The sequence below is a fragment of the Protomyctophum bolini genome (assembly GCF_963924005.1).
Source record: "Protomyctophum bolini genome assembly, chromosome: 4".
Classification (NCBI taxonomy): domain Eukaryota; kingdom Metazoa; phylum Chordata; class Actinopteri; order Myctophiformes; family Myctophidae; genus Protomyctophum; species Protomyctophum bolini.
The window spans coordinates 39,599,705-39,617,525 of NC_137865.1; the positions used below are offsets into that span (position 1 = coordinate 39,599,705).

The window sequence follows — 17,821 nt, forward strand, 5'->3', positions numbered from 1 at the left end:
TAAGGTCCATGGTCAGGACCACATTTATAACTGGAGAATGCCAGTCAGACCGTTCCAGCCATCTTGACTGTACCACAAGAGATTACTCTGATCCCATTAACCAACAAAAGACTCTTCAATGGCTTGTTCTAATTCTGTGATTCCTCCATTGTTCAGATCCACTGTCTGTATATAACTGATCAGTAGAGATATATGCTGTATAGATATGTATGATGTTTGTAAAGGAGTTATTATTATTGTATGCTATAGTGGTATGACCGAACCCTGTGTGTATCAATGCATGATATCACTGTTGTAAAAATGTAGAAAAGAGACACAGGAATATGATGGTGTGGTGGTGGTGTTTCATGTCAATAAATCATGTTTACATCTGCTCTTGGACAGTCTCAGAATGAACAAATCTAAACGTGTGGTTCTCTGGGATTGACTGGTCTACTCACTTTATGTATTCCTCTCCAACAAAAATGGGCCTTGTTCAATGTCCCACTTCCATCTTTATTAGTCATGTCAGGAATGGTCACCATAAATAAACAGTACTACAGTACTGACTTAATTTATCGTTATTTACACCAATAAATATATATTATACTTCACAATTGTTAGTGCTGGGGGTTAACAGTGTAATCGTACGGTGGTGACGCTTGCCGACAAAAACTAATTTTCCTTCAAGAAATGTGTCACACTACAGTGTATAAGTTAAGCTTACCTGAATTCATTATCCTGTTCATACAACTCATTTTAGGGTTAAGGTTTGTAAAGGCTTCATAATATATATGCCACTACACTTCACTGAGAGTAATTTCATCTCTGGATGACACATTCATAATTGATTTATTTTATAGCAGTGTTTTCTTCAAGTGGTTCCCAAAGTGGAGTTTGGGGACTTCTAGAGATACTTGGGGCCGTTCCAGGGGGTCCGGCTTGCTAGCCGAGCCAAATACATAATTTATGTCCTTTGAGAACTACTGCTTCACGTGAAGCATAAATCAGAAATAACTCTCTAAAGCAGGGATACTCAAATAGATTTACCTGTGGGCCACATTACAAAAATAGCAAGGGGCCAGGGGCCAGTAGATAAAATTACGACATTAATGATACTTGATAACTTCTCTCTTTCAATTGCTTTATTTTCGCAAAATGTATCAAAGTACAATGTGCATGCACACAATATGTAAATAAATAAATGTGTTACATTTTCTTGCATAAACACAAAGGGCTGTTTCCATAACTGCACAAATTATTGCACATAACATGAGTAGCTGTTATAATAACATAATAACATAACATGAGTAGCTCTTTGCCTGCCTGCCTGTCTGTCTGTCCATGAGTAGTTATTTGTCTCTGTCAATGAGTAGCTGTCTTACTGTCTGCCTGTCTATGAGTAGCTGTCTGCCTGCCTGTCTGTCTATGAGTAGCTGTCTGTCTGCCTGCCTGTCCAATTGTCCATGAGTAGCTGTCTGTCTGCCTAATTGTCCATGAGTAGCTGTCTGTCTGCCTGTCTATGAGTAGCTGTCTGCCTGCCTGCCTAATTGTCCATGAGTAGCTGTCTGTCTGCCTGTCTATGAGTAGCTGTCTGCCTTCCTGCCTGTCCAATTGTCCATGAGTAGCTGTCTGTCTGTCTATGAGTAGCTGTCTGCCTTCCTGCCTGTCCAATTGTCCATGAGTAGCTGTCTGCCTGCCTGTCCAATTCTCCATGAGTAGCTGTCTGTCTGCCTGTCTATGAGTAGCTGTCTGACTGCCTGCCTGTCCAATTCTCCATGAGTAGCTGTCTGTCTGTCTGCCTGTCTATGAGTAGCTGTCTGCCTGCCAGCCAGCAAGTTGGTTAACAGAAAATAAATTGTTATGGCTGAGTAAAATAAAATACAATAAACACAATTTGCCTGAAAATAGATTACCCAGCTATGACCTTTTTCATGAAAAAAAATGAGTAGTGATATGGCTGACTGAGTAAAATAAAACAATCTACCTGAAAATAGATAGCTATAAGTGAAGAGCAATTTCCGCAATTTCCATTTCCGCAATTTCCTCAATTTCCATTTCCGCAATTTCCATTTCCACCATTTCCGCAATTTCCATTTCCATTTCCAACTATTAATGGCAGCTGGGTTTCATCATTCAAATAAAATAGAATTCTGTCCGTTTAGCTATAAAATTATGTCAGGGAATAGGGATACACAGTATATGTCTTTCATTTGCATTGCATCTCCCCCCCCCCCCCAAGCTTTTATTTCCGTTCGAGTAATAGTACAACTCTAATAGTATTACTTATAATAATGTAATTAAAGATAACTTCATTCAGATTTATTTATTTTTATTTCATTTTCCAGATTTTTTTTTCTTCTTTTTTTTTAGATTTTCATTGGTGGGCCAGTCATAATGGTCCCGCGGGCCTGATGTGGCCCGCGGGCCTGAGGTTGAGTATCACTGCTCTAAAGCCATCTAAACGGGCTGCAGGTGGTTGGGTGTTGATGGGATCAGTTCTCCATCTAAACGGGCTGCAGGTGGTTGGGCGTTGATGAGATCAGTTCTCCATCTAAACGGGCTGCAGGTGGTTGGGCGTTGATGAGATCAGTTCTCCATCTAAACGGGCTGCAGGTGGTTGGGCGTTGATGAGATCAGTTCTCCGAGGAGTCCGTCTCCTCTGTTGAGCCGTCACTCTCCACCTCCATCTTCCTCCTGTGGTGGATGTTCCTCCTGGGGGAGGCCTTGCGCGGCACCTCCTTAAGCCCCGCCCCTCCGATGGCGCTGCCGCTGCCGTTACTGCCGGGACTCACTGAGATCTGGGAGATCCTGGAGGAGCAATCTGTCCTTTAAAGTAGTATTCTTCAATAATATAATATAGTACGTGTCTGGTCATACTATACTCCAAGGGTCATACAGGCTATATTTACGTATTCTGTGTAGCGTGTGGGTGCGCATGCATGTGTATGTAGTCTCGCGTAGCCAGACAATCGCAATCTAAATTGAATGTAGGGGTTAGAAACAGCGCTAACAAACCTACACCTAGCTGCTTTGGAAACCAATCCTGACACCGTCTCAATTTGAAGAGCTGCCCTATTGTCTTTACATTGGTTTTGCAATGGAGTTATTGTTATTTGTTTTATCTCCCAATTGTTTCCACACAGTGTTAACCCCTACGTTGAATTTAGATGTATAGTAATCGGACGTATTGGTAGGCAGACTAGTGTGCATGAGAACTCACAGTTTATCTAGCTCCTGGTCCATCTCTGGATCAACCAGCAACTCTGACCTGCTGGGTAGCGCTCCTGGAGAGAGAAATGTGAGAGGGGGCGAGTGAGAGATGAAAGGACACATGGAGGAAAGGCATGAGAGAAAGAAATGGAGGAGAAGGACTGCAGAATTTAAACAATTCTTAGTAGTAGCATTGTTATTATGTATACATTATATATACCTACCTATGTCATGGTTGATGGTATCGTGTTTGGCCAAGCTTGTTAACAAACTATAATAAGAAACCTTCTGGCTTTGGTCCAGTATTTCTTTCAGACATGACCTGGAAGGATGACTGCACACACACGCAGACAGTTAATGAACACACAAATGCATTTCTGTATCTAATGTAACTGTAGCATACTCTTCACGTCTACAGAAAACAATGAAAGTATATAGAAAAGCTAGACAGAGATGAAGGATCAGGATCATGTCACAACCTCAGTCACTTAAGCACAGACCTACAGACCCGAATGAAGGAAGAGTGCAGACCTTTAAAGAGCAGCGAAAAATATGGGAATCATTAGTAGGAACCACTAATGCAAACATGAACCAGTTCAGTTGGTTCTTAAATGTTGGAATGGAATGTTGGTTTGGGTTCCCAACGCTAAGGTCTGTTCTATAAATGAGACCCCAGGTGTGTTGTTATGTGGTAAGAAACTGTGGTGTATGTGCTGTGTGTTTACCTGTGTTTGAACCGGTCACAGAGTCCCTCTATACACTCCACCAAAGTACAGGAGTCAACACCCTCCTGCTGCTCCTGCGTGTGATTCTCCTCGCCGACCACAGAGGGGAGCTGTTCTATGGAGGTGGATGTAGGGACGATCACTATGTTAGGACTCTTCCCTGATAGCAGGTCCTGGTAGATGTCCAGGACACCATCTACAAACTCTACAGAGACGAGGGGATGGACAGACACAACAAAGAGAGAAAGAGGCATGTTATGAAGGAGCACTGTGATCATTACACTTGATTTAAGTTCTTTTTAACAGAGTTACCAGTAGTGTTAAAGGTGCTAGAAATTACATTTTGTTTGTTAAAAAAATGTACGGCTATATTCTGATAGTAATCATTGCTAAAGGGTCTCTCCAGTTAGTTCGTACAAACAACAAATACATTTTCAGGTGGGACCTATATCTGGAACTATTTACTAAGTGTTAGTTCCAATTTTGTCTGCTCATTTTCTTCTTCTTTCATTATCTCCAATTTCACTTGTTTTTAATAATATCTCCGCGCCTTGACTATATTGCAAACATTTAAGCAAAAAAGCTAAACAACACTCAATAGGCTAATTGTACAGAACACTGTTGTTCTAAACCCAGGAGAAGAGAACATTATTAATCTACCCCTATTTGAACTTCTCTACACTGTTTTATAATTTAGTTGAACATTTCACTTATTACTTTCTTTAACGCACATACATTTTTACATTACATTACATTGTTTAGTTATTAAGTCCTTATGAGCCTGTTTGCAGCCTTATGTCCTCACTCACTCAGGCAGAAACTTGATGAGTCGAGGCTCCAAACAAAGGTTGTCCGTGCCTTTGCTGTCAGTTTCGGCTCTGGTACGACCTCCATGAGGAGTTCAGGCTTGATAAATCAGTGAAGTCTTTTAGCTATAGTATTTCGGAAAATAGCTGATCTATAAGCTCGCTACATCATGTATTGTACGTTTGTTGATCTGTAATATTTGCTGAATGTTCAGCCCAGAATAGAGACATTAATGTTCAAGTGGCTAAAACATACTTTTATTGAAAGGCCATTTAAGTTTTGAAATTGTGAAGTAAAAATATATACTTTACTATGTTTTCCCTTCAAACTCCCCCCAGTCATAAAACCTTGTTGTGAGAATGCTTGATGAGATATTATCTAGTTGTCAGTTAGGCCAGGGAGCAGAACAGGAAATCTGGAAGAGGCCCCAAACAGGCCCCCATGGACGGTCAGCGAAAGTGCCAATGTGGCACTGTGGGTGTCTATAGGGCCTATAGCTCCCTAGAGATGGTGAATTCGCAAGACAGGAAACTAGATAAGGAACTAAGTACATCTCTCAACTATCAACGACCGGTCAACCTTTTAGCCATCATTTGAACTCCTGTCCCATTCAACTTCCCCTTTTGTTCTTGAATATTTCGCTGATACAGACATTTGGGGAGTGGGGACATTGACAGGAGGGTCTAAGAGGCGACACAAATGTATGCTCGCTCTCGGGAGCTAGGGAAACCTTTGTCGATCACTTTGACTTTGTCCTTTGTACTTTGTCATTTTTTAACTCTACACTTTGGTTTTGTACTCTGTCTACGGATCCTGCAAATAAACGTATACTTTTATTTTTCAACTCTGTTCTTATTCATTACTTGTCAGTTTTACAATCTTATTCCTTAGTGAATTTTCCACCACAGAAATGTAATCGTTTGGTTACCTTAATATTTGTACATTACTCAATGCACTTTATACAGTACATGCTGTTCTATCTGTTTATAACTTCTTCATAAATACAGTTAATTATTATTTTCAGTTAATTACTTCATGGCACTATGGAGTTTAGTTTAAGCTATATCCCAGAGTGTTGTGCCTGCCTCTCTGCCCTCCATAATACTGTAAGGAACATAGATATACTGTAGAAGGTTGACCTTGGTAGTAGACTTGCAGTTGGAAGGCAAAGAGAAAGTCGGAGAAAGACATCACACCGTCAATGGCGTCCTCCATCAGAACAATTCTACAGAGGAACCAAACAATGAACAGGTATGTGGTAGACTAGTACAGTACAGTACAGTACAGTACAGTGATCCATGTGGGATTCCAATCAATAGAATCTAAGAAACCCACCTATACAAGACTTTCAAATCAAGTGGGCAAATATACAATAATCTATATCACTATCAACAATATAATGTTGTCTGACGGTCGGCACATCTATTACGATGCAGTTACTGACCTGGCTGTACTCTGCACCACCTCCACAGGGAAGTCTGGACATAGCAACTGGAGCAGAGAGCTGTACTCAAGCATGGAAAGTAAGTCTGAAAGGCAACATGACATACTACTAGAAAACACGCAACACAGAATAATATTGTACAAGTAGGTACCCTCACAAAAACATAATCCTGGTCTCTATATTGCCTCCCCCTGGTCAGCCGGGGTGCCTGATGGAGGGGAAAGGAACTGGCTAGAATAACGTGTTCCTTCCACGCGCTACGTCCTACCAGGGAATTTCCCCCCAAGTCAGGTGATAAAAAGCGGCCTGCTTACGCCATTCCTTATGCATTGAAGGAAGCGTGAGCTCAGTTAAGGGCTCTCCCCAGAGTAGAGAGGGAGAGTAGCGCTCAGGTCAGAAATGGGTTACAAAAATTGTGGGATAAAAAAGTGGTAAAAATAAATAATAATAATATTGTACACTAACATGAGATGAGATGAGATATACTTAATCCCTGATGGGAAATTGAAGTGTTACAACAGCATAATGTGACGCATAAAAGCTAAAACTACTGGACAGACACAAATGGACATAATCACACAAGACCAGGACCACGGATGAACCATAGTGTTGGCACTGGCTGCATCAGCTGTGTCTAACCTCAAACAGAGGAAGGAAACGGAGGAATTACTCAATCCCGATCTACACATTATTCTTTCTTGCCTACCTCCACTCTTGCCGATCTGTCTGTAACACCTCCAGAAGACTCTGATGAAGGATGCTCTGTTATGAGGAGTGGCTTTGATGTAGCTATACTCTCTGAAGAGGACATGGTTGCTATTCTTCACACTGCTGAAACTGTGAACAGAAAGATACACAATTTCACAGACACACACACACACACACGTACACACATGTACAGACACGCACACAAACACAGACACACACACACACACACACACACACACACACACACACACACACACACACACACACACACACACACACACAATAAACAATTTAATCCCAGTCTCGACTAGTTGATTTTTGCCTGCTTTATCATACTTTCTAAAGCCCTAACTGCACCAATGATTTGCCACGCAACTCCTTGCAACATGCAACTACTTGAAGTTGCAAACATTATCCCCAATGGCAGTTGTAAGGAGTTGCATTGGTGCCGTTGAACTCAAAACCGTTTTGTTGCAAGGAGTTGCATTGGTGCCGTTGACCTCAAACCTCAGGCGTCGCAGAAAATACACTAGTATGGAGCTCTGGCGGACTCCGGTCGTTTGAAGTGGTTAAGTTATAAGCATCACGTACTACTCGGCAAAGTACCGGACCACACCGAACTGTGTGTATTCCTCCTTGTGTTCCAACAGCTGAGTTAGCGCATCGTTCAGGTAGAACATCACATTGGTCTCCGCTACACCCGCAGAGGCAGAGAAATACAAGAGGGAGATATTATGCAAGGGAGGAGAATTAAGACAGGACTGGAAGACAGCAATTAAGTCAATTGTTATATCTCAGGAACAGTTTGATATTCTAAAGAGGGCAAAGCCTGTGGAAGCATGGAAGATGATTAATAACACCGTTATAGCTACAGTAAAAGGTCAAAAGACCATCACAATTCAAGGCTTATTATTATTACCGTACAATCGTACATCCCAACCGGTAAACACAAGTATAATACTTCAGCAAAGCGGTATGCACGCACGCACACACACACACACACACACACACACACACACACACACAGTTTATTTTTTATTTAATAGTATAATAAAACTATAGTAAATAACAATTAACTAAAATAAAATAACAGTAGCACATAGGCTACTGTCTGTACATGTACACTGAGAGGTGCCTTTGTTAGGTGGATGAATGGATGGATGGATGGGTGGGTGGGTGGATGGGATGAACAAGAACACTTAACATTTGGTGCATTTTTTGCACTGCAATTACATGACCTTATCGAAGCATCCATTCAAATGTTTTCTTTTTTAATGAAAGCCAAGCTAACTTTATACGTACCAAGGTATTCGTCAACAGAAAAGGTCGGATTAAAACGATTCATTTTGGCGGTCATTACAGGAGGCAAAAAATACAGATATAAATTAGCTACGTTAAATATGTAACGCCGATTTTAAGATGTTGTTGTTATCTAATATCTACATCAATGCATGATGAATCCTCTATGGATGAATCTCATCGCCCTGCTGTCATGTCTCTCTTGAGATGGTGGGCTCCATGGAAACAGTGTGTGTGTTTCAAGAAAGATCCCCATAGAAACGCAGCTTCAGCTGAATCGTTCCTCTTTCCTGATCCTTGTCTTGCTTAATTTAGCAAACATATATTATCATTATATCAATCGTATGATTCGTATCCATTCCAGCAATTTTACAAATCAGGAACCACATTTTGTATTTAATACCTTCATGTTTTTGGAAGGTTTATAAATCCTTATGAAAACTAAATATTATTAGATGAATACAGTATTTAATTGTGTGTGAGATAGATCTAGCCAATTGATTGATTGATTGATTGATTGAAAATGTTAACAGTTTGCTGAATGGGTACAGTACAGTACAGTTTTCAATTCATCATACATACTGTACAAATATACTTCATACTTTATACTAAATTTAATATACTTGTAACACACACACACAAACACGCGCACACAAATCCACCGCCCCTTCAGTAGTACGGTGGTAAAAAAAATAGCAGATCTACAAGCTCACAACGCGCCGCGACGCCTCTCGTCGTCCGCTTGTAGATCCGTTGTTTTTGCACGCGCAGTTTTCCTCCGCCTCTCCGCCCTTGGAGGCGTTTCAGACCAGACGCGTCTCGACATATCTCGGCTCGGGAGGTGGTGACGGTTGGAGAGAATGATGAACACCACCGCCATCTAAACACTGTCAGCATCGATTCTCTAGCTGCAGATACGCACGCAGGTAAACAAAACACAACAAACCTGGACTATAAATTATCCTTTTGTGGGATTTCCTCGGCTCTGTGTGATACGCGGGTTGGTGGTTAATTGTAGTGCTGCGTTGTGTGTCAGGCAGGCCTCGCTGGGTGTGTTTGTGTTGTTAAAAAGCTAACGCTAGACCCATTCTAAGCTAAATGTTAGCTGCCTTTTGAATGATGCAAACGCGATACCGTCTCTGATTTTCGTGCACTTGAACTTCTTGGCGTCGCCATTGTTCCCATTTCTTCCATCGTCTGTCACCAACCTGAGCTTGAAGATTTATTTTATTTTCTTCTTATTAAATATTGAGGCGTTCTCTTGGGCAGTTGGGCGGATTGAACCTGCACACACATCATGGGCCTGTGTTGCTAGCTGCGGCTAACGCTAGGTTAACTATAACTAGTGTGGGTTTATAGCTGTTGTTAACGACTTCTGTTAACTAGCACGAAGTTGAGGCCAGTGTGCTCAGTTAGTGCTCATCTGATCCACTCCCGTGATCGGAATAGGAATGTCATACTCTTGGCACTTGGCCTACATAGTATAGAGGTTGATACACGCAGGTAAATATGAACGTTAACCTAGTTTAATATAGTGTAACTGTATGGCTGTCTGGCTGATGGAGTACATTCCTGTTTGGATGTGCTTGCATAGTGTTGTGCGCATGTATTTGACACCTTCTAAAGTATAGTGGATTTTTAGTATTGCACATTTGAAATCTTATTGTGGGGGTTAATTTTGTATTTATAATACAGCTGCAGGTGCAATGCTATCCATTCCACGCCGTCTGTACAGAATACAGATTGTGACACATCAGCTGTTTTAGACAATCGGGTACATTTCTTAAGCAGGATCGTTGGTGTTTTACAGACATTTGTATGTTTTGAAGGTCAAGTTAGGGTCTCGGGTTGAGATGGAGAATATACCCATGTGAAATGTGAAGCACTGAACAAACACTGAAGCAAGTGTTGACTCTTAATTGCAGACCCAAATTGTTGTCTGGATGTGAGGTCGATGAGATTTTCTAAAGGCACAATTGTAGGCTTGGACTTTGGGGTGGGTGTGTGCGCGCAGAGAAAGTGATGACAAAGTAAGACTACGACATCAAAGTTATGTAATTTGTTATGTTGGAATCTGGAATGTCATTACTGCTTTATGATTTACAATACATGCCGTTTGTCCACATTTCTTTCCAGCACCATGGACTTTAATAGAAATGGGGCCAACGACCTCTGTTTTGTGCTGTTCCTAAGTTTAAAGACCTGCAACCAAAATTATGTTTTTGTAGGGTTAAAGACAATACATGTTCCTTCCGGAAAGTGGGGGTCAGGGTGATAATATCACTTCAAATTGACGACATCATTCAGAACTTCTGATGGGTGGTCTCAGAACTTCTTCTCAGAAGAACTCCTGCACTGCCATTAGTTCCCCTGAGGCCCTGACATTGTGTTCTTTGAAGCATAGCCATGAAAACGCTGAAAACTAAAAATGATCTGTTTCAGATGAGCAGCACACTGAAAACTGGTTTGACTTGGGGCACACTGTGTGCTTGTGGTATCACGCAAAGCCTCATCATAGACAAACGTGTTTTCAGTTAGTGCTCATCTGAAAACCAGATTTAGGTTGTATATACTTATGTATTAATGATTTAGAGATATGACAAGAAACCTTCAACTTCATGTGCAAGACAAGTGCATGCATTATGCACTGATTATTATTAAGCCTCCCCTGGATTTATTAAAATGTTCCATTAGTGAATATGCACTATTGAGTGAAGACTTAATTTTATGCGATTACCACAGCCCCGGGACCAGGGGTTGTAACTTGTATGTCAGTTTCCATATAAGTTGCTATAAGCAAATATGCTGCTTTAGTTTATCCTTACTTCTTTCTTGGTGGCAGCTAAATATGGTAAAGATAGTCGGCTACGTTCTGGATACAAGTTAGCTGTGATGGAAAACACCAAGAGTGCTGTATGTTATTATGATAGTGAGTGGTTCTTAAGTTACAATGTAATGGCGGCGGCTCTCATCTAATTATTCTACTGTTGATGTCATCCCAGTTGTTGAGTTCCTGAGGGGAAGGCCGCCCCCAGATTGGCCACCATGGCGGACGACAGCGAGTGGATGAAGCTTTCTATCGACCAGAAATGTGAACACAAGGTGAGCGCGTCACTTTGGAGTATTTCCTATATAATACCAAAACATGTATAGAGTAGGTCTGATATAGTGTGCTTAATCTGTGTGAGCATGCAAATAGAATGGGAGTGGATATGTGGACTGTGAGAAGGTGTGACTAAACAGAGTTGTGTGACTGTCGTGTCATGCTTCATTTTAAAGGTACTATACTGTGACTTCATCATCTTCATGATAATGCAGCTTTACGTAAAACATACAGAACTATAAATGAATGTGGGACTGGGACTAAACATGAATGTGAACCTGGAGTCTGCCAGTGACACTCTGTGCTTGAACACTATGTGCATGCATGATTGGACGAGTGGGTTCAGCAGATGTCGGACTCCTAAATGTCTAATGGTCGTCTGACTACAGTGTACTTTTTAATAATGCAGTATAGCCATGTCTGACATTCAAACTAAACATGATTTTAAAAGGTGAAACCCAACAACAACAAATTGCCTGCTGTCGAATCTCTTTGCCGTTGTCAAATCAGACGGGGGGGTGGGGGGGGTTTGAGATCCAGTATGACGTCTTTTGAGATGCAGCCAGCCATTATGAATATAGGTCACATCGCTCTACCTTCCCAAATACAAATTGGAAGAGCTAAGGGACTGGTCGTTATTTGTCAAAGCTTGATAACATATATATTGAGTGTTTGAGGCGGGGGGCATGTCTTTTTAATTATCATACAACTTTAATATGTTGAATTTGGTGTTTAAATTCTTTTTCATACGTGTTTTACTCCCCCTGTATGTCGAGTCTGGCGACTCGACTTGCAAGTTGATATCTCATATTTGTGTGCATGCAAAAAGAACAGATCTGTAAGAACGCGTCACTTGGCAACGTGTTGTTAGCTTGTAGATCTGTTGAGTTCTACCAGGAAATGTCCATACCCCTTTTAACTGCTTGCTGCGCTCGGAGTCGGCAGAGTTTGGACTAACGGACATGCGTCACACACACACTGAGGAATATTGGTTCGGTCGAATATCACACCAGAATGTTTTACTGCGTTTAAAACTAATCCTGGTGTGTAGGGATGGGGGGTGCCCACTTCCCAGCACATGTAGATATGTGGCTTAACTACTGTATATGCAGTACGAACCTCAAAAATTGCCAATCTACAAGCTCACAATGAGTCGTGTCCTGTTGTGAGCTTGTGGATCTGCATCTGCTATTTTTGGAGTGCAACGGCAACTTAGTAGCCAATAAATCTATATGGTAAGGATTACCCCCTAAACTTTAGGGCTTAAAGTTAACATCGGAATCCATCCAGTTTCATAGTGCAATCTCAAGACAAGAACATGTTGGTGAGTTTATATGGATGGAAGTCCATTGGTGATATAGCAGCCTACTATAGCAGCCTAAATGGTCAATGGAATGTGACGTGCATATTAACAGATGGCTGGGGCTACTTATGATTCAATAATTAACAATAATAATAATTCCCTTTGTCGCTGGATTTCTCAGTTGTGCATGAGTCAATTGCGTGTGTCTCACGCTCATTGGGTGAGAGAGTTTGGCAGCTCTGCTTGAGACCGATTGTGACAGTAACATAACGGTATAAGAATGAAACATTTAAAAAACATAAACCAGACTGTAATTATCACCTCGCATGACTTAATGTATCGCCTAGCTGCCAGATTCATATTTAGAACTTTAGTTTAAAAAGTTAAAACTGCAATGGCATATCATCAGTGTTGACCATAATTGAACCAAAAGAACCTCCAACAGCCGCCCCCCGCTATTCATTTCAATGGAAATTGCTCCGGAAGAACAGTCTACTTCTGCATTTGTTCTATTTGGACACCAAAATGTAGTGTGTCCCCCAAATAACGACCAGTCCCAACTTAAACAGTTTGTATTTAATTTCTCCCTCTCACATTCCTTAACCAGGTCTGGAAAGCCCGCCTCAATGGATATGAAGAAGCTCTGAAGCTCTTTCAGAGGATTGATGATGAGAAAAGTCCCGAATGGGGGAAGTACTTGGGACTAATTAAGAAGTTTGTCACAGAATCCAATGCTGTGGCCCAACTCAAAGGTCTGGAAGCTGCTCTGGCATTCATAGAGCGTGCACATTCAGCTGGCAAGTAAGTAAATGGATGGTATTAATGGCATATAGCCTACACTACAGTAATTACCTGATATTGTCTCCACCAGGCCGAAGGCATGGGGAGAGCACGAGAGTATGTTTTGCACTGTGTGTCCTTCCGTGTACAGGACGGATCTTCGGCACCGTTGGCCCGGCTGATGCCAATGATTAACCTCTGCCCCAAATTCCCCAGAACGGCCTGTTTTAGCGCCACCATAAGGCCGATCTTTGCTAAACACATTTCATTACATTACTCGTGCATATGCAAATCGGTATATACACTATCTCTCTATTGTCATGTGATGAACATGTATCTGGTCCATTTCCCATATTCCATCCCGATTGGCTTCCAAAGCTCGTTATTAATGCAGTGGCTGGCTTAGTCTGGCCTCATTCACATGTATCAAACACCAATCAAGCAAATGTTTTTTTTTGGCCACCACAATGCTTTTCCAATGGGAGTCGCATAGTTTGACCAAACATTTGTGTTTGTTTGGTGTTTGAAACGTGTGAATGAGGACACAGAGAACACATACATGACTGGTAGTGAAATAGACACGTTATCAATACACTTCTAATCATTAAAGTGTCCAGTATTTCACCTATAAAAAGCATACAGCAAGCGGCTTGCTTTCCATTGTGTTGTCATGGAACTGTATGAGAGGGTAATATTGATTACATTTCTTAAAGTTGACAATTATTGATGCAGAATTTGTTTATAGGCACAGATGCTTTTTGGTTAATAATAATTGCAACCGAAATCAATAAAATCCTGATGACACCCTTCCTTAATCCATTTTGGACGGGAACCCCTTTTGGTTTTAGCATTATGTTATGCTTGAGCTATTGAAAAATAGCAGATCTACAAGCTCATAGCACTCCACCGAGTGGCGCGCTGCGAGCTTGTAGGTCTGCTATTTTTGAAAATTCAAAGAACGACTGACATAGAAACATAGCTTTTTCAGAAAACTGTCATTTTCAAACAGACATTTTTAGAATCTGATCTCAGGTCAAAATGGGTTAAGAATAAGACTATTGTCTTGTGGATATAAAAGATAGTGTTACATCCCAGCTCCAATAAATGATAGATGACCATGACGTCTTGTCTTGTCTATCAGTAAAAGCTCCGTCTCTTCTTCCTCTTTCTCTCTTTCTGGTCTATCGGATGTGGTAGAGTTCTTCTCATGTACAGACAGAGTAACCTAATATTTCACATTGGCTAATGGTTATTTAAGAGGAGCAGCCAGGTACTACTGTATGCTGTTAATGGCTTATGTTTAAGAGTCTTATTGTGTCACATGTACAGTATGCGACGGGTAGGAATAAAGCGACTGCGTTAATTCGATTTTTTTAGACAAAAGGATACCCTGATGTGGTATGCTGCTTGTATGAATTAATTTAAATTGGAACAATGCCATGATCAATGTAGATTTTTCCAGATATTATATTTTTGAGCATAAATGCAGCATTTATCTTAATTACATAAAAATGAAAGTGATCCTATAATGTACACAATCACAAATCAAAATCCTAGAAGAATTTGACTAATAACACGCACAAATTTGTAATCTGATTAATGCGCTCAAAGTCAGGCCCAATAGGTTTTCCTGTTAGATCAGTCAACTTGATGCATTTTGGACAAGTTCGCACAAGGCCCAGTTATCTTGCAATTGTCTGGCCACTTCCTGTTTAAAGCGTTCTTTTGTAATGTGGGACAATAATGCCTAATGTATACTCTGTCTCACAATGAATGGTGTCACGTGCTGACAAGAACTGTGACACGTTAACTTGGAGATTGTTTTTTCCCCACCTGCATGGCACGCAGTGCCAGTCCTGATGGAGTTTTTATTTAGTTTAATACTTTAAACAAATTGCTTGTTGGTGACTGAGATGATGACAAGTCAGTGATTTTGGATACACAAGTCAGTCACTTGACTTGTGTCTGTAACGTTAACTGAACAATACGCAAGCTGACCAGCTAAGTCATGCTCTCGCTCTGAGATAAACAATAGCTGTTTATTTCAGCTTGCTTCACTCAGGAGAAACTCGTCATCACATCTCCGCATCGTAAGCCGCTTGCATTTTCATTAACAACAACAACTCATTACACTTATTAATGCAACATTGCGTCACAAGTCTGTTCTCTTTGAAGAGATATGTGAGAAAGTGTTCCCTCTGGGTTAGGGTTGTCACCACCATTCTGAACCACCTTTTGCCAATGTTTTGGATTTCCTTGCATCTGCCTCATAAGCAAAATATTGCTATGTCCAGGTTTAGCTATGGACTGGATGAACCATCGTGGCTTGCCAACTCGACCTTCCTCTGGATGGTTTTCTTTGTTTACATCCACTGGCGGTTGCAGCAGTCCATGCCTCTGCCACCAGTGTTTAGTCATGCGTGACATTCTTGACATTGAATAAACGCAAAGCTACTGAATAATACAAGGATTATAAATACAATTTAAACTTTCACCATAGGTCCCAATTTCAGCAAGTGCAGAACAGGACTCTTGTAGCATCGCAGGCTACCGCTATGGTACTATTATAGGTTTGGGACAAATGACAGGTTGGCTCTATGGTTTCTTCTCTATGGGGACAACATTCCCTTCCAATTGTGACAAAACATTGGTTCAATATGGAATGAATTATATTCTTGTTAACCTCGGGACAGCAAGTGAGGTAATTGTACCCCAAGGATTTAACAAAAGCAAATTCTAAGACCTAAGTTGGATGTTCCTATTACGGGTGTCCTATGCATGTCAAATTGTCACTGGTCTATTATGACGTTTTGATGTCTTTCCATTGCAGGACGTCAGGAGAGGTGGTGTCGGGTGTGGTGAGTAAGGTGTTCAACCAACCCAAGCAGCGGGCTAAGGACCTGGGCATGGACATCTGCATGATGTACATAGAGATGGAGAAAGCGGAAGTGGTTCAAGATGAGCTGCTCAAAGGCTTGGAAAACAAGAACCCTAAGATAATTGTGGCCTGCATTGTGACACTGACAAAGGCTCTCAGGTTAGTCCAACTACTGCTAATAATATGGTATAATCTGTCTATCACTATAACTGCTACATACTTTAGTATTATAACGCTGTCTTCATTGGAAACCTCCCCGTAGTTCTGATGCTGTGTACAGTCACAAATCGATAAACCATTGTTATGCTGATGCATGAGAGGTTTTAGTTGGCAACCATAATGCTTTTGTTTTAAATTTGGTTGCTGTAATAATCCCTAGCAACTGTTCTGAAAGCATTAGTATCACTGATACAGCTACTGGCTTTTAAGACGACACCTGTAGCCGTGATATAATCATGGTACTGTATATAACACCCTTTTGTGTATTATAGTACCGGTATGTGTTATAGACTATTATTATGTTCTATTCTATGTAGTGTATATACTCAAAGTAGGAATGACCTTATATTATTTTATACCCGTTCGGGGATATGACATACCCAATCCCTACCTCTCTCGGCTCCCTCTCTCTCTCCCCCTTCTCTATATCTCTCCCTCTCTCTCCCCCCTTCTGTCTCCCCCCCTCTATCTGCCACTTATCTACAGTATAATGGGTGTCTCCTGTGGCACAACCGTTATGCTCTGCCAATCACGGCGCCGATTTTGGCGCCAATTCTGTCGTCAAATTTTGAGAACACAACTAAAATGATCATTAATACTTTCCCCGCAGAAAAACTTAACCTACGTTTATCATTAGTCTCGGCAAGCGCCAATAAACGTAAGTTACGTATATTCAGTTGTATAAATGTTTTGATACAATCTACTCGAAAGGCTACTCACATTAGCTTCGGATTGCCATCTGTTGTGAGCCAAAACACTGGACTGCGCCATCTTGATTTGCGTGTGCGCGCATGCGTTCAGTCACTTTTATCTCCAAATCCCTGTCCCAGGTAGCATTTCTAGTCAAAGCGAGGCTTATTGCACGGAGCATAGTGGTCACTGTAACGGCGCCGGCCTGTACTTCTCATCGTCCAGCGAGAGATCAACATCCGGTCGAGACAACACACACCCAACATGCCGACCCAAAATCCAGTCTCTGTGTTTTGGATCTTCAAAATAAGGGTTGAACGGGGGGATATCCTGGCATATCGTTATCATTCTTTAATTAATCCTGGCGGCCAAACGGTGAAGATGAACATGGTATTAAACCTGTCTGTACTCTGTACACACCTCCACTCTGGAGTATTGTAAATGTCTTACCACCTGTGATGGTTGCCTTCCCTCCAGTGAGTTTGGATCCAAGATAGTGACGCTGAAGCCAGTGGTGAAGGTCTTGCCCAAGCAGTTTGAATCCAGAGAGAAGGCAGTGAGAGACGAAGCTAAGCTGCTGGCCGTGGAGATTTACAAGTGGATCAGAGATGCACTGAGACCTGCACTGGCGGGTATCAACTCTGTTCAGGTTGGAGACGCACTTGCACGTTAT

At 41.4% G+C, this 17,821-nt stretch overlaps 2 protein-coding genes across 5 annotated transcripts in view; one reads left to right on the forward strand and one right to left on the reverse strand.

Moving 5' to 3' along the window:
• Positions 1-511: 511 nt before the first annotated feature.
• On the reverse strand, positions 512-8,377 carry cstpp1 (centriolar satellite-associated tubulin polyglutamylase complex regulator 1). Of its 2 annotated transcripts, XR_013963939.1 has the most exons (10): positions 8,179-8,377; positions 7,468-7,570; positions 6,875-7,005; positions 6,169-6,253; positions 5,864-5,949; positions 3,918-4,122; positions 3,417-3,526; positions 3,203-3,266; positions 2,426-2,790; positions 512-996 (listed from the first exon to the last, which is right to left on the reverse strand). XR_013963939.1 is itself a non-coding variant. In XM_080761540.1 (9 exons), the coding sequence occupies exons 1-9, from the start codon at positions 8,231-8,233 to the stop codon at positions 2,616-2,618; spliced, it is 1,014 nt and encodes a 337-aa protein (XP_080617666.1). In that variant the 5' UTR covers positions 8,234-8,377; the 3' UTR covers positions 1,297-2,615. The 2 variants fall into 2 exon arrangements, 1 of the variants encoding a protein (XP_080617666.1); XM_080761540.1 differs by lacking the exon at positions 512-996 and having other exon boundaries at positions 1,297-2,790.
• A 601-nt stretch (positions 8,378-8,978) lies between these two features.
• ckap5 (cytoskeleton associated protein 5) overlaps positions 8,979-17,821 on the forward strand; it is a 37,046-nt gene continuing 28,203 nt past the window's right edge. For all 3 annotated transcript variants that reach the window (XM_080760725.1, XM_080760727.1, XM_080760726.1), the window contains exons 1-5: positions 8,979-9,101; positions 11,178-11,277; positions 13,189-13,382; positions 16,192-16,398; positions 17,626-17,797. In XM_080760725.1, the coding sequence (XP_080616851.1) occupies positions 11,221-11,277; positions 13,189-13,382; positions 16,192-16,398; positions 17,626-17,797 (630 nt within the window). In that variant the 5' untranslated portion in view covers positions 8,979-9,101; positions 11,178-11,220. The remainder of the gene's footprint in view (positions 9,102-11,177; positions 11,278-13,188; positions 13,383-16,191; positions 16,399-17,625; positions 17,798-17,821) is intronic.

Coding starts and splice junctions, on each gene's coding strand:
- cstpp1 (XM_080761540.1), bottom strand. CDS start 8,233: ATGACCGCCAAAATGAATCGTTTTAATCCGACCTTTTCTGTTGACGAA. Junction 7,006..7,467: donor GTCCGGTACTTTGCCGAGTA/GTACGTGATGCT, acceptor TTCTGTTCACAG/TTTCAGCAGTGTGAAGAATA. Junction 3,267..3,416: donor TACCATCAACCATGACATAG/GTAGGTATATAT, acceptor TTCTCTCTCCAG/GAGCGCTACCCAGCAGGTCA.